Here is a 15904-nt window from a genome sequence, read left to right on the forward strand (position 1 = left end):
ATTTGTACTGTTCTTGCTGTAGAATTGAATGCTCGAAACGGGTGTTTGAGGAGAATGTTAGTTCCGAGATGTGGTTTCTTGGAACTCAATGCTGACTGCTTTTGTAAGGGACGAGCAGATTGGTGTTGCAGAGAAGCTGTTTGAGGAAATGCCCGAGAGAGATGTGATCTCGTGGAGTACGATGATCTCGGGTTACGTGCAAAATGGGCGGTTAGAACAAGGGTTGGAATGCTTTAAACGGATGAAGGAGGAAGGGATTAGGGTGAATGAGGCCACATTAGTCTCTGTTCTTTCAGCGTCCGCGCAATTGGGGTTGCTCGAACATGGTAGATTAGTTCACTCCCTTGCTGAGTCTTTGAATTTTCCGTTGACTGCTTGCCTCGGCACAGCTCTGATTGACATGTATGCAAAATGTGGATGCATCGAACAGTCTAAGCTCTTGTTTAAAAACATGCCCCAGAGAGACATTTGGACATGGAATGTCATGATCTGCGGATTGGCATCACATGGCCTTGGGAAGGAAGCACTTGCACTTTTTGACAGGTTCGTTGATGAGGGTTTCCGTCCCGCAAATGTGACTTTCATTGGTGTCTTGGGTGCCTGTAGTAGAGCAGGTTTGGTAAGCGAAGGAAGACGTCATTTTAAGTTGATGACGGAAAAGTATGGCATATTACCTGAGATGGAGCATTATGGGTGCATGGTTGATATCTTGGGCCGTGCAGGATTTGTAGATGAAGCTGTTGAGTTGATTGAGAAGATGACGGTTTCCCCAGATCCTGTATTATGGGCAACACTCCTTGGTGCCTGTAAGATACATGGATCAATAGAATTGGGTGAAAAGATTGGGAGCAAATTACTAGAACTGGATCCAACCCATGACGGGCATTATGTACAACTAGCCAATATATATGCAAAAGCAAGGAAATGGGAAGACGTTGTGAGAGTTCGGAGATTAATGGTTGAGCAAAATACTAATAAAGCTGCAGGTTGGAGCTTGATTGAAGCACACGGTAAAGTTCATAAATTTGTTGCAGGGGATAGAGAGCACGAACGCTCTCTAGAGATTCACAAAATGCTGGGGACAATTGGAACACGAATAGCAGAAGCCGGCTACTCACCGAATGTCACATCAGTTTTGCATGATATAGGGGAGGAAGAAAAAGAGAACGTTATAAAGGAGCACAGCGAGCGGCTTGCGATGGCTTTTGGCCTGTTAGTGACAGAGGCTGGGGATTGCATCCGAATCATGAAGAATTTGAGAGTTTGTGAGGATTGTCATGAGGTAAGCAAGATAATTTCGAAGGTGTTTGAGAGAGAAATTATAGTGAGGGATGGAAGCAGATTTCACCATTTCAAGGACGGAAAATGTTCCTGCCTTGATTATTGGTAGGGTAGGCTTTGCTTTCTGGAGCTATTACCCTGCCTTGTCCACTGATCTCTGGAAAACTATTTAGTACCCATTTTGGTCTCCCCTATCCTCTTCTTGTTATGCCGTTACCAATCGCTCGAGAACCACGATCTTTGGCTCTAGAACTGAACCATTTCCTTGTATATGAGAAGAACTTCCAGATTAATAGGAAGGGAGTGAAATGAATCAAAATTTTCCAGAGTCTAGGAAAATTTTCAATGTGCCCGGACATGATCACCGTTCCACAATCTCCTACCACCACTTTTATGTCACTCCCGTCACCCACTACGACAACTACCTCTGTTAGCATTATCTTACCTTGCCTACCACTCCCATCCTCGCCACCGCCGCTACTGCTACTGCCACCCACCACCTTCACTCTTACTTTGCTACTAGCACCTTGTCACAACCATTACCACCACAACCTCCTATGACCACCTTACCACCTCCTCCCCAAACATGACTTCCACCAACCCCAACATGACTACCACCAACACCACGACAGCCACTATCGATGCCGGGACCACCGCCGCAACCTTTTATGACCACTTTATCATGATCATAGTCATCATTTTAATTAAAATCCAAAAAAAAGCCGCAAACTCTACTTCCATGTAGAATTCAATCAAAATCCACACGATAGCATGGAAGTCAAATAGCTTGTCGTATAAAGTTTATCATTTCCAGCCCAACACACGACATTCTCGATTTTCAAACTAAAAATCTCTTACGTACAGTTAGAAATGAATAAATTAGACCGTAATATTACGTGGCAGGAATACCAAACATTTAAGTTAAAAAGAAAATTGTACCAAAAAATGGGTGCATTTTTGCTCACCACCCTCAAGTAGTAATTCCCACCACCCTATTTATCACTTTTAGATGAGTTTAATTTTGAGATTTTTGTCTATGCACCAATACAGATCTCAAAATTTAAACCAATTATAATAATATAATTCGCTCAAATTCCTTCCATCCCTTGGATAGATAGAGGGGAGGGCAGAGCTTTTGGTTTGTCATGTTGTCAAAGAGTTAAACAATAGTTTTTGGTGTTGTCAAAGAGTTGAACAATGAAAATAGATGGCGAGTGCCTGATCGAATTGATCGGGTCATGTAGGAATAAGGTTCAAGTCTACTGATTTGTTAAGATGCTTCAGCTGCATACATCACTGCATTTCCACTTGACACCTATTGTAATGATAAAGGGCTCGTCTAGCCGTGAACTTCTCTTAAATTCTTAAAACTTATGTCGCTCCACTCCCATAAAGGCAGAAAACCCATCGCTGTCCTGGATGTGCTACCGAAGGCTCTGGGGAAGTCAGAATAGGAAAGTGCTCATCTTGAGGTTCCAAAGCAAAGATATCCACGTGGTAGTTCGTCCTATTAAGATATTCACAACCAATAAGTATTAGATATTTTACAAATTTTCAACCAATTGTATTACATTTAGTCTACTTGACAGTATAACTGACGAGAGATTTTTCAAAGTATCTAGAATATCAACACATATGCCACGTGTCATTATAGATGATTTTTTTTTTTTTTTTTTTTTTTAATTTTTCCGGACATTTCTCTACTAGAAGGTGGCGGTGACCAAAAATATGCTCACCCGAATATAAAGACGGTGTAAAGTGGAGGAGCAGAGCGAGTGATGGGATTCCGCTTTCTTTCCACCCAAACCAAAATGTTCGAGGCAAAATTCCAGATTATTCTTTTCGCATTTGACCCAAACGGCATGGCTTTATTATGAACTGCCCCCCATTCAACGCAAAACGTCTGTTTCTCACCAATATTTTTTGTTTCTACTCTCACAGCGCTAAGCACTCTCGTCTTTCTAAGCTCCTCGTTCCCTCCTCACTGGGTCTTGCGTTTACAGAAAGCGCCATTGCCGCAAACGCAATGGACTTGTTCTTTGAAGGCCTAAGGGTAAAGGTACTCTCTTTTGTTGTTTCTCTCAACTGGGTCTCTTACATTTTCTTTGTTTATGGGTTTACTAATTTGGTAGAACTTGAATACATGAAATGCTGCATAGGAAGATAAACATTCCCACAAAAAATAAATTGAAGAAGAAGCTTATTGATTAGACTTTGGAGCTACTGCATGTTATTGTTTGAAGTAGTTTTTGCTTTCATTTGGGTAACTGGGTTCTTTTTCTTTTCCTTTTTGGTACATGCATTTGGGGGGTCCTTTTTATTTTTATTTTTTTTAAGATGATGAGGTTTTTCCTTGATCTTTTTGTTTTGTTTTTGGTACTGTGATGTTAGCTGATGGTCATGCTTAGAGAGAGAGAGAGAGAGAGAGAGAGAGAGAGAGAGATAGGGAGAGGAGGGGGGGGGGCAGTGGCAGTGGTGTCTTTTTTAACTTTGCTTTGATTTGACAGGTTTAGGGGAAGCTGTTGTGATACAAGAACTTGGGTTGTTGAATTGGCATTTTGGGGTTGAAGAATAGAGGGTTGATCAAAATGCCGAGAAAGAGTAAAAGAAGAAAGGAAGAAATTTGTGAAGATTATTGCTTTCGATGCAAAGATGGAGGAGCTGTGAGGATATGTGATTATAAGTGAGTTCTGAAATTTTACAGAAAATTGAAATACTAGTACTTCATATATTGCATTGAGGAAGGCAACTTCGTCTTTCCACAATGACAGTAGGTTAATTCAGTGGACCCTGGAATCAAAATCCTGCAGCACATGTTTTTTTGTTGGTGCTTATAGATGGCTTTATTTAAATTTAAAACCGGACATGCTATATGAATGTATTCTTTTGGTATTGTTTCAAGATGTCCTGTTGAATAGCATGCTTTCTTTCCCCACAAAATTAGCCATGCACCCATCAGATTTTTTGTTGACTTTTAACTATGTTTAGTATAATGGTTTTTTGGGATTCAGAATTTAGGGTTCTTAGATTTTGAGCATTTAACTCTAAATTCAGGAGTCTGCAATTGGAGAACCCAAAAATTAATTTACTTAGGAAAGCAATTCTCAATTTCTCATTCGTTACATTCTGTCACATTGTAATTTTAACTTAATTGCGGTGTATTTTTAAGAAGTAGCAGGCATGCTAAGATTTAGGACCCCCAGCAACCTGAACGAAGAAAGAAATAAGAAACTAAAATTTAAAAGCGGGACAAGTATGAATAACTATTAGAAATGCATTTTAGGACTGATTCTTATCATTAAGTATTTTAATAAGACCCTATCATGTTCTATGTCATTTGATGAAAACTCAATGGTTATAATGAGAATGGATTACAGAATGTAGGTAGACAGTAAGCTTTCTGTGAACTTTTCAAATTTTATCTATGACTTAGAGCATAATTTGTTTCTCATTTAAATACATAAAGTTATGTGGCTAGATATTTCTCATCTAAAAGGATTTAAGATTATCAAAAGGATGCAACTAGTCAAGGATGAGATTTCAAAAGGAAGAACCCTCCTCCTCTCTAAGTTTTTGCTTTTGGTCTTTTAGTTGAAATGCTCCCTCTAATCTTTCAGGGACTGTCTAAAAGTTTATCATCCTCAGTGTGTCGAAAAAGATGACTCGTTTTTGAAGAGCAAAGATCGCTGGACTTGCAGTAAGCTCTCAATTTATTCTATGATAATGCCTCAGCTTTACAACATGTCATTGTCAATGAAATATGTGCGTTTTATGCATGGAAAAAGGTGCGATGCGTACAATTTTCTATGTTATGTTTGACACTCCCAAGGTATGTATGCATGAAACTTGACCCGATGTATTTTAGTTATTCACCATAAAGATGTTCTCAAATCTTTCTTCAACTGACTTTCGCAATTGTGGCTCTCATACCTTGCATTCAAATTGTTCTAAAAAAAGGAGGAGATAAACTTTGGTGAAATGTATCAATTTCATAAAGAATTTAACAGATATGTTAACTCTTGTAGAAGTTTTGGTGAAATGTGGCCATGGAAGATAATACTTCCTTCAGTTCATTATTATTTTTTCTTTTTCGAAAATGTAGAGTGTTATCAGTTAATAAAAAGCAATTTATATACTTTAGGTGTTATCTGAGTTTTAGTATTTATTATCTCGTCTCTTTTTGCTAGCATCAATTTGTAGAGAATAGATTAGCCAGTTAGTAATATGTTTTCTTGCATTTCAGACCGCCATTCTTGCTTCATATGCCAAAGAATTCCCAAGTTTTACTGCTTTTGCTGCCCGCAAGCTGTGTGTGGACGTTGCCTCTGTGATGCTGAGTTTGCTGTAGTTAAAGGGAGTGAAGGATTTTGCAATCATTGTTTGAAGCTTGCAATAATGATAGAAGAAAATGTGGATGTGGATTCTGATGGGGTATGGTTGTTTCTGATTAATGCTAAGAAAAGACTTCTCTTGTTTCTTCTGCATAATTGAATTTTGTTTCATATGAGAAATCTAAAGTAGGAAACTCTCCCAAGCAATTGTATTTAAATACGAAATCCAAAAATTAGATACTAAACCTAATGTTTTCTGGGCCAATTAAATTTTCAGTCCTTTTGGTTTGGTCCGTGTTCTACTTTGGTCCTGTAGTTTCAATTTTGGCCATCAACCTTGTAGTTAACTGATAAATTTCATTAGGAAAAGTCAAGAAGTAGTAGAATGTCCATGTGGTGTTCACATTTGCAGTTGAATTGTTTACTTTTTCTCTCATAATTTATTTACTTTTTCTCTGAAGTAGATTCAATTTAAACCTGCTTGTTATGCTCTCGTAACATGGAAATGTATTGAGTACAATTGTCTACAGCAACAACAACAACAACAACAACCAAGCCTTTTCCCACTTCTATATGAATCCTAGAAAGCCATTGCGCTTGGTTCTATGTCATGTCTTCCGTTAGATCCAAGTACTCTTAAGTCTTTTCTTAGAGTCTCTTCCAAAGTCTTCCTAGGTCTTCCTCTACCCCTTCAGCCCTAGACCTTTGTCTCGTAGTCACATCTTCTAACCGGAGCGTTAGCAAGCCTTCGTTGCACATGTCCAAACCACCGTAACCGATTTTCTCTCATCTTTCCTTCAATTTCGGCTACTCCTACTTTACCTTGGATATCCTCATTCCTAATCTTATCCTTTCGCGTGTACCCACACATCCAACGAAGCATCCTCATCTCCACTACGCCCATTTTATGTACGTGTTGATGCTTCACCGTCCAACATTCACAACATCGCCGGCCTTATTGCCGTCCTAAAAAATTTTCCCTTGAGCTTCAGTGGCATACGACGGTCACACAACGCGCCAGATGCACTCTTCCACTTCATCCATCTAGCTTGTATTCTATGGTTGAGGTCTCCATCTAATTCATCCATCCAGCTTGTGTTCTATGGTTGAGTACAATTGTCTATTGCATGAAAATTCCATGAATTAAAGTACAATTGTCTATTGCATGAAAAATACCATGACTCATTATCGAAGGATTTTACTCTTTATTGTTCGAAGTTGACCCCACTAAATGAAATTTATGGCTCCATCCCTGATCATTCCTGTTTCTAGTCATTATGCATATTTGAAGTTTCATATTAGTATCTAATGAGGGTAGAGAGTTAATAATCATGTCCATGGTAAATTTGTAAAAATCATGTTAAGATTGGGGATATTAGAATCATAATTTTTAAAAATTAACTTTGTTTATCACTTTATCTTATTAAGTTGCTTCATAAAATTTGAGATCTATAGATAACGTTAGGTCCAAAAGAGAAACCTTGAAATACAGGATTTTTTTTTTTTTTTGTTTCTTTTAAATACTGTATTATTTTGTACTTGAAGTTGTTATTTCTTTCATGTACAATTATTTGTAAATACGGAATTACGGATATAGTGACCTGTGGCCTGGTCACTTCTCTGGCTTGTCATTTTGGTTTGTTAAGGGAAGTGAAGCAGGCCTTCTGTGATTTGATGATATAGATCTCCAGATTCATCCTCTTTGTCATCTCAGAATGTGCTCTTTTGTTTTTCAGGGGAGAGTTGATTTCAAAGAAAGAAATACGTTCGAGTTCCTATTCATGGAATATTGGGAAATAATAAAAGAGAAACAAGGCTTATCTTCAGAGCAGGTTTACTCCGCAAAAGACTTACTGAAGAATGGTGAGAACCATACACATGACTCTGACTTCGATTTAAACGAAATTTCTCAAGAAGAAGAAAGTTTTACTGAATCTGATGAAGAAAGTGACGACGAAAATTGGAAAGATAGAGAAGAATACATGCCAGTTGGCAAAAAGAAGAGATCCAAGGGAAACCAGTGTGCAATGAAAAGGAAAGCAAAAGCAACGAAAATAGAGTTTAGAGGATGGGGGTCAAAATCTCTCTTAGAATTCCTCATTTCCATTGGGAAAGATACAACCAAGGAGTTATCACAGAATGAAGTTACCACTATAGTTTCAAACTACTGTAAAGAACACAACCTTTTTCACCCACAGAAAAAGAAGACAGTAATGTGTGATCCAATGCTACAGTCTCTTTTGGGAAAGAAATCTATCAATATAAATAGGTTATATAACCTTCTGGATGCCCATTTTGCTGAGAATCTTGACTTAACCGAGGAGGATGAGACTGACAGTAGTTCTGAAGACAATGATAAGAATCTTATGGTGACTTGTAATAGGCAGCCCAAGTTGGTCTCAGATAGACAACCTCAAAAGACAAATGTAGTTCCACTTGTGCGGAAAACTTGTTTTGCTTCCATAGTTACTGAAAACATTAAGCTTGTGTACCTGAAGAGGAGTTTGGTGGAGGAATTGTTAAAGCAACCTGAGACTTTTGATGAAAAAGTAGTAGGAAGTTTTGTGAGAGTCAAATCTGACCCAAATGATTATTCACAGAAAAATTCTCACCAGCTCTTGCAAGTCAAAGGTAAGTTCTTAATGATGGCTACTAATTTTGAATGGTAATGACTGTTCATCTTTTCGTCTGATATTAAAGAACTCAATTCTGTTTGCTGCAAATATTTTCAGCAGTTCGTGAAAGTAAGAATCCTGATACAGTTATTTTAACAGAGTTTTTATCATGGTGTTAGCTGGGGAATACATCTGTTTGGTTTTCATGCAGAGATTACAATGTTTTTTTTCTTATACGAATATTATGACAAAGTAAGATATCATAAATAACGAATTCAATGTGTTAGCTTGATATGTATCGTTGGCCCATTCCATACAGTTTAAGCTTTTGGGGATGGTTGTCTAACATTGGGTCATAGTTTTAGTTGCATGAGGTCTTGGGTTGGAAACCAACAATCTACATTTTGCACATGTTTGATCTCAAAGGTGTATTGTAGGCATTTGCCTGTGTCCGCATGAGTGCACGGATCAGGATGGGGTTGTATATGATGGGGGATGGTTGTCTATAAAATCTCATAACCATGTAAAAGTTAGACCACTAGGAGCTTAATGAGATGCAAGGCTTAGGTTAGGATCACCTCACTACAATGAGCTTCCAAATGGAGAGGCTCCTGATTCTTATATGTTAGAACTGTAATCCTGCCTTTATACTGGTGTGGGGGTAGCAGATCTGTGGGGAAGAGTAAGATATTGGGCAGCCTTCTGGGCTTCAGTTTCAAATGAATTTAAGAATTACTCTCTTTCTCACATACTGTGGGATATGTTAGCAGTTGTAAAATGATTTTGGTTGAGGTTGTCCTACTTGTAATCTGATCCTCTGGAGAGATTTTCTTGTTCTGTTCTTGGTGGATTTCTTATCCACTTCTGTGTATTACACTTTTCTTTTTTTAATAAACTGTTATAGTTTCTTCTCAAAAAAAAAAGAACTGTAATCCTGCCAGTTTTCTCCTTGGATGATCACTTATGCTTTGTATTATCATTTCATACTTTTCTAGGCATACGGAAAACTTCGAGCAATGGTGAAATGAATACAGAAATTTTCATGCAACTGGTCAATATGCCAAAAGATGTACAGGTGTGCGAGCTGTCAAATGATGACTTCTGTGAGGTAATATTGTTGTGTCAATTTTCTTGTAAGATGGTGAAAGTTAACTGACTTGGCTTTTCTTTTCAAAGAACAAAACTAAAAAAACTTGGTTCATTAGAATGGCGTTTATGTAGGTCAAGTTTTTTCGTTGAACAAGGTTTGTAAGATATAACATTTAGTTGTTCATGTTTGTTAAGGGCACTTACTTTGACTCTTGTGCATAATTGTCATTCCTTATGAGTCATAGAGATTATTCTTTCTTTTCAAACACAAATTATGGTTACTGTGGCTGAGAACACTTACCCCTATACCCAAGACTAGAGTTAGAGTGTAAACCTCCCCCTGTCCCTACCCTTTCGCCTCCTTTGTGCCAAATAATGAGAAAAACAAATTAAAGGTGCAAACTCAGAAACCAAAATTGCATGAATCAATTAAAGTTACTGCTTTCTATATTTTGCGTGTTTTTCACAGAATGAGCACTCAGTTGGATTGTATGTTATGCAGGAAGAGTGTAAAGATTTACATCAGAGAGTGAAAGAAGGAAAGCTTAAGAGGCCCACTATTGTAAGTTTTTGTTATGCATAATCAATTTAGTGTTTTCTGAAAACTTGTAGATAAATGAAAGCTTACCTTTACAAAAAGTTTTTATTGAACTTGACAAATTTATGCAAATGTTGAATAAGATTTTAACCTATCTAGAATGAAAGAAAGCGGTGGCTTAGGGTAGGTAATTTGGTGACGGGGTCCTTCTTGGAAATGGTCCCGGAGTCTTAATATGGAGAGGGGTTCCCTTTGGCATGCTCTGAGAAGTGAATATAGGTTACATGGTAATACGTTGGGATTCCAAATTAGTAGTCTTCCCTTTTTCCTTTCTTTTTTTTTAAAAGGAGTCCAAATTAGTAGTCAGGGGATCAATTTGTTGCCATGGAAAGATATTGAATATAATTCACTAGTTTGTGAATTATATTGATAATGACATTCAATCTGTGATACATCAAATTGATATTGATAATGACTCAACCAATTTGTCCATTGATTCATTCCAGAATTACAAAGATTCTTACTCTGATGGGTTATGACATTACTCGTTTTCTTCTTTCGTTGTTTTGTGGTGGGAAATGGATAAATATGTATGGTTTTGCAATATTGGGTGGGGGAAGACTGTTATTCATCATTTTCACGTTTTTAAAGACTTTCCAGTTTTCATAGTGTTTTCATGAATAGCATGTGTGTAAATTCTTATTTTCCAGCCTGTTGGGATCGATGTCACTTTTCCTTATATATTTACATTTAAAAACATATTTCTTGTACAAAATCAGATGATCCAACTTGATAAATAATTTAGACAGCCAATTACAAACTGTCTATATCTTTTATTATTTTGTAGTATTTCTGAAAGCATTCGTCTTTCATTTATAAATATATTTAGATCGCCTATATAATTTTTATTTAAACTCAATTAATATAACTTTAAGATAAATTAGATTAGATATAAATTATAAAACAAATACTTCTGCAATACTTGTGTTTGCATAGAGTATTTGATGTATTTCAACTTGTTAATCAGGACTTTCTTGTTTGATAGGTGGAGCTTGAACAGAAGGCTAGATGTCTGCACAAGGATATAATGGAGCGTGTGCGTTTTCTTGCTTTAACCTCTAACAAGAATATCTGTTTTCTATGTTATCATAATTTTGAGATTCCCAATAGTTGAAAGTGTGACTATGGATGCCTCACAAATAAGCTGGGGCATGCTTTGGAAAGATATTGACTTCATATTGTTTTCAGACTGTAATCTATGATTTGAAACTGTAAAAACGCAAATATGTTTTTAACTGTTAGACCAAAAGTCTATTTAGCGGTGCAATAATTTTTTCTGTTTCAGAACACTTGAGAACAGAAACGGTATGAAAAACAAAACACCATCTTTGGAAAGTTTTTCAAAATACCTACTTAGAGAAATAAAATTACAACGTCAAAATGAGCAAAATCAAAGAACAGTAAAAAAAAAAAAAAAAATCACATATAACTGATATAAGTATTATGTTTCTCCCTACTCTCTGTGTACTGTTTTGCCTAATATTTATTTAAAATTCAGCCAAACAGGCTTTATGAAATCTTGTATGGCTTTGTGCTAGGTAACTGTCAGCAACACATCTCTTGTTGTTTATATTTTCTACACTATGCCGTTATGGAGTTTTTGACTATTCAAAAAGTGTCTATTGTGCAATGATCTGTTTTTTCATGTGACTTTCATACTCCAGTATTTGCTCATCTTTCTGTTGTGTGTGGATTTTAACGTTCTTGCTTGCCTTTTGATTTTATGTACTTCTGAATCATCTGGTCAAAAACATCTCAGTGGATTGCTAGAGAGCTGTCTCTGTTGCAAAAGCGCATTGACCAGGCAAATGAAAAAGGATGGAGGAGAGAATATCCTTTCATTGATGTTATTAACAACATAACAAAAAAGTTGGTGTATGACATATGTTGGGAAGGTTTAGGATATTATGATTGTTATAGTATACATGTGTAGTTGTAGAAACCTGGAGATGTAGGGACAAGTTCATATTGTGAAGCAATGTGTTGACAAAATTTACTATGCTAGATAGTTCTTGAATATGGACAGATCTGATATGTTCCTTGGTTCTGTTGCATTTCATTCTTTTTAGATATTTCGTTGTGTAGATTGTCTCGAGCTATTAAGTTTCGCATGTGACCCTTTGTTTTTCAGTGACTAGGAAGTATCAAATGTGCTAGTTGTTATAAAATCTATATTAAGTTGAGATGGAACCAAATGTTTCTAGTCTTAGTTTCTCTCAATTTTACATTTTCAGAAAAGGGTATTGGTTCAGCCCTTTGACTAATCCTACTGCAGTGTCTAGCACATTTCCAGGTCTGGCCTTAATCAAATTGAAATTGTTTACATTGTTAAATTAGAATGTTTGCAACATGAAACAAAAAACGACATTCCTTTGTTCTTTGACCCCCTTGTTCATTAGTTTAGTTTTTTCTTTTCCGTTTTACGCTGGCCATGAGTGGTCGACAGTAGACTCATATAATTTATCCCTATGTACTACTTTATCTAGATAAGAAAATTGTGACCCTTGACCTAAATTTTCTGAATACGCTTGAGCAATACTTGGATAAGAAGCTGCTTCTTGAGAAACCATCAGAACAATTCCGATTAATAAATGAGGTTCCAGAAGTAATTGCAGATATAGAAAAACTTGAACCTACTTCTGAGAACTCTCTAAGCCAGGATCAAACAGAACATGATGGATCGCCTGAATCAGCCCCCAGAGCCAGATGGTCTTCTCAAACTCCCAGAACTGGTCTAGCCAACAGAACTGTCTACCATGCAAAGGGCGGAACAGATCCATCAGGTTTGTTAAGCTTGTAATTTTAAATATTGTTAAGAAGCTTCTCTTGGAACACCGTTGGAACAATCACGATCATTAAATGAGGTTCTGGAAGTGTTCGCAGGTACAGAAAAATTTAAACCTACTCCTGAGAGCTCTCCAAGGAAGGATAAACAAGAATGTGATGGCTTTCCTGCTTCAGCCTTCGAAGGGTCCTCTCCAACTCCAAACACTAATTTAGCCAATGGAACTTTGTGTCTTCCAAATGGAGGAACTGATCCGGCAGGTTTGTTCTAAGCTTCTGTCTCAGAATGATGAGTTCTATATTGTTCACTCGAGTTCATTATTATTTCCACTAATCAACGGGAATATGGACATGCTTGCATGCAGAAACAGCGTTCCTAGATCATGACAAACGTTACCATTTGATTCTTAGTTCTGAAAGTGACAAGTATTGGATGTAACTCTCACAGAATTTTTTAGTATCTTGACAATTTTAGACGTCCTAAAATTCTACTCTTGCTTCGGATTGAGGTTGATGAATATGAAATTGAAATTTATGTCAAATCAACTGTCACTCTGCATAAATATTATTTTTGTTAACCCATTCTGTTTTCGATAAATAGTGTTTTCTCCTTTCTTGCTTTCTGGTCAGTTTCACTTGGTAATGTGATTTGAGTAACTGGCTCTTTGTGAGGGCAACATCTTTTCTAAAAAGAAAGTGATTTCAAGTGTTAACATCAACGTAAGATACTGCATGATACTTTAGTATGTAAGAGTTTTATTGTTGGTATGTAAGTGTGGACACCATTTTGATGCATCTACTACAGAGCATGGTAGTAACATTTCTACCGGGACTGACTTCTGTAAAGTTGATTAGACAATTTCATATTTTGAGTCCAGAAGTTCGAGGTGGCATTCGTCAAAAGGAGCACCAATTCGTTCAAGTGAAGAACAAGTCTCATAAAGTCTTGTTCTCTGAAGAGTTTGAAAAAAGACATCTTGATTTTGCTTCTCAAGGTAAACCTGATGTCGACCTGCAAGAGCCGCACCATTTTAGTTCCCATGTCGATATTAAAAGGCAAAGTGAAGAATGTGTTGAGCAAAAATTGAAAAATGAAAGCACATCCAAAGCTGAGTTAATTGAGCTAAGCGATGATGATGAAGATGTACATGATGAAGTTAAAGCACCTGCATCTGAAGACCCAGATTCTGCACTGTGGCATTGTATGAGTCCTCTTGGTGAAACAAGGGGCCCCTATAAAATGTCATTGTTAAGGCAGTGGAACAATTCAAGTCGTCGTCCATTGAAATTCAAGGTTTGGAAGGAGGGTCAAAGCGAGGAAGAGGCAGTGTTTCTTGATGATGCCGTTCGCCAAAGTCTTCCCAGTACGTAGATGTACTACTTTGTCAGTCTCCCGTGCATCCAAGTTGAAAGGCGGTCGGGTGCCAAGTGATTTTCCAGAGGCTAATAGGTACGAGTTTTTTGAAGAAATAGAAGAAAACTTTCTTTGTGAATTAAACCTTCAGCCTTTAGGGATGAATTAAGCAGACATGATAGGGGGGGGCAATGTAAATAGCAAAAGCAAAAGTTGGGTATATTATGAAATTAAAGGAGTAAAATTAGGAAGAAGGCGATCAAGTGACAATTGATCTTGCATCTTGTTTTGGTTCTAAAAGAAAAGTTACTAATATCCGTACATCGGTTAAAGTTGCATGGAACTTAGGCTCATTTGAAAGTCTTTTGTTTAATGTTTAGTGTGTCTGTAGTGCATCTGTAGTGTTTTCGTGCTTGAGTAGTTCGTCAGTAGTATTCTTGTAGTGCGTTTTTAACAAGTGAGTCTAAAGTTTCTTGGTATTTTGAAAGTCCCTTGTTCAAACGTAGGCTTAAAGTTTGGAATGCGAAACCAAAATTACATCCCAAATTTGCTTCTTCACGAATGTAATGTGGGTTTTAATCCAGTCAGAGGATTTACCTCTCCTTATGGTGGGTGTGTGTGGGGTGGGGCCCATGGGGGAGGGACGGTGTGTGCTTAGCTTCACAATGAGCTAGTATTAATATGGTTCAAATTTGCCTTTAGCTTATCAATGTTAATTAATGAAGAAAAATATCGCAATTATTAAACAATATAATAATAATTTGCCTTTTGATAATCCAAATTGATTCCAAGCAAGCCCAATAATTGATTCTTGGGTTAAGAAGTAACGCAAATCATATTACACAAGCTGACGTGGAACAAGGGGGCCGCAAGGTTAGAATTTTTTATTATCTTATACAAAAAGATCTCCATGATTAGCGGGTAATCAAGGTGGCACAACTGAAAAGTCCATTATATTCCCATCCCATGTGGTGGTTTTTTTTTTTTTTTTAGGGAAACCCCATGGGGTGGTATCAGTCTCTCCATGTAGTTTATATTTGGCCAGATTGGATTATTAGTCTCTGTGGTGATATGATAGGTGGAAGATAGTCTTTGTGGTAAAAGAATTAGGATTTAAGCACCTGTGGTGAAATCTGTTAGGATTTGTGACCAAAATTGAAAATTCCGTCAACTCTTCGTTAATTATTAACACATGAGCTACACATATTTGTAACATCCCACATCGTCCAGGGGAGTGGATCATCTAAGCCTTATATGTATATTCACATCTCTACTTAACATGAGGCCTTTTGGGAGCTCATTGGCTTCGGGTTTCGTAGGAACTCTGAAGTTAAGCGAGTTCGCGCGAGAGCAATCCCATGATGGGTGACTCACTGGGAAGTTTTCATGTGAGTTCCCATAAACAAAACCATGAGGGCGTGGTCGGGGCCCAAAACGGAGAATATCGTGCTACGGTGGAGTCGAGCCTAGAATGCGGTGGGAGCCCAGACCGAGATATGGTATATTAGGCTAAAATGGAACTCTGTTAATTAGTAGCACATGGGGCTACATGTGAGGCTGACTTTATCTTTTTAGTCTCGCATGTGAGCCTTATGTGCTAACATTTAATGGAGAGTTGATGAAGTTTTCAATTTTGGATCTAAATCCTAACATACTTCACGATAAGAATTTAAATCCTAATCTTTTTACCATAGAGATAATCTTCTAACTACTTTATCACCACGAACTAATAATCTAATTAAGCCTTTTTATTTTTCAGATTTTGTTTGTTTTAATACTATAAAGTTGCACTATCGCTAAGCAAATAAGTGGTGGCACTGCAACGACACTAAAATGATGGCACGTTTTGTTG

At 37.2% G+C, this 15904-nt stretch overlaps 2 protein-coding genes across 3 annotated transcripts; both read left to right on the plus strand.

Moving 5' to 3' along the window:
• LOC137713530 (pentatricopeptide repeat-containing protein ELI1, chloroplastic-like) lies at window positions 1-1725 on the plus strand (the record flags this gene model as incomplete). Its single annotated transcript, XM_068452843.1, is given in 1 exon segment — window positions 1-1725. A coding segment is annotated over 1 exon segment (1302 nt). The 3' UTR covers window positions 1391-1725.
• Window positions 1726-3026: 1301 nt separating this feature from the next.
• LOC137747128 (uncharacterized protein At5g08430-like) lies at window positions 3027-14482 on the plus strand. Of its 2 annotated transcripts, XM_068487157.1 has the most exons (13): window positions 3027-3094; window positions 3223-3340; window positions 3789-3964; window positions 4899-4978; window positions 5525-5712; window positions 7349-8243; window positions 9223-9335; window positions 9819-9878; window positions 10900-10950; window positions 11674-11744; window positions 12441-12697; window positions 12798-12959; window positions 13577-14482. In XM_068487157.1, the coding sequence occupies exons 3-13, from the start codon at window positions 3870-3872 to the stop codon at window positions 14068-14070; spliced, it is 2466 nt and encodes an 821-aa protein (XP_068343258.1). In that variant the 5' UTR covers window positions 3027-3094; window positions 3223-3340; window positions 3789-3869; the 3' UTR covers window positions 14071-14482. The 2 variants fall into 2 exon arrangements, with proteins under 2 accessions (XP_068343258.1, XP_068343252.1); XM_068487151.1 differs by having other exon boundaries at window positions 3041-3340.
• The last annotated feature ends 1422 nt before the right edge of the window (window positions 14483-15904 follow it).

The sequence above is a fragment of the Pyrus communis genome, chromosome 1, assembly GCF_963583255.1.
Source record: "Pyrus communis chromosome 1, drPyrComm1.1, whole genome shotgun sequence".
Taxonomy (NCBI): Eukaryota; Viridiplantae; Streptophyta; class Magnoliopsida; order Rosales; family Rosaceae; genus Pyrus; species Pyrus communis.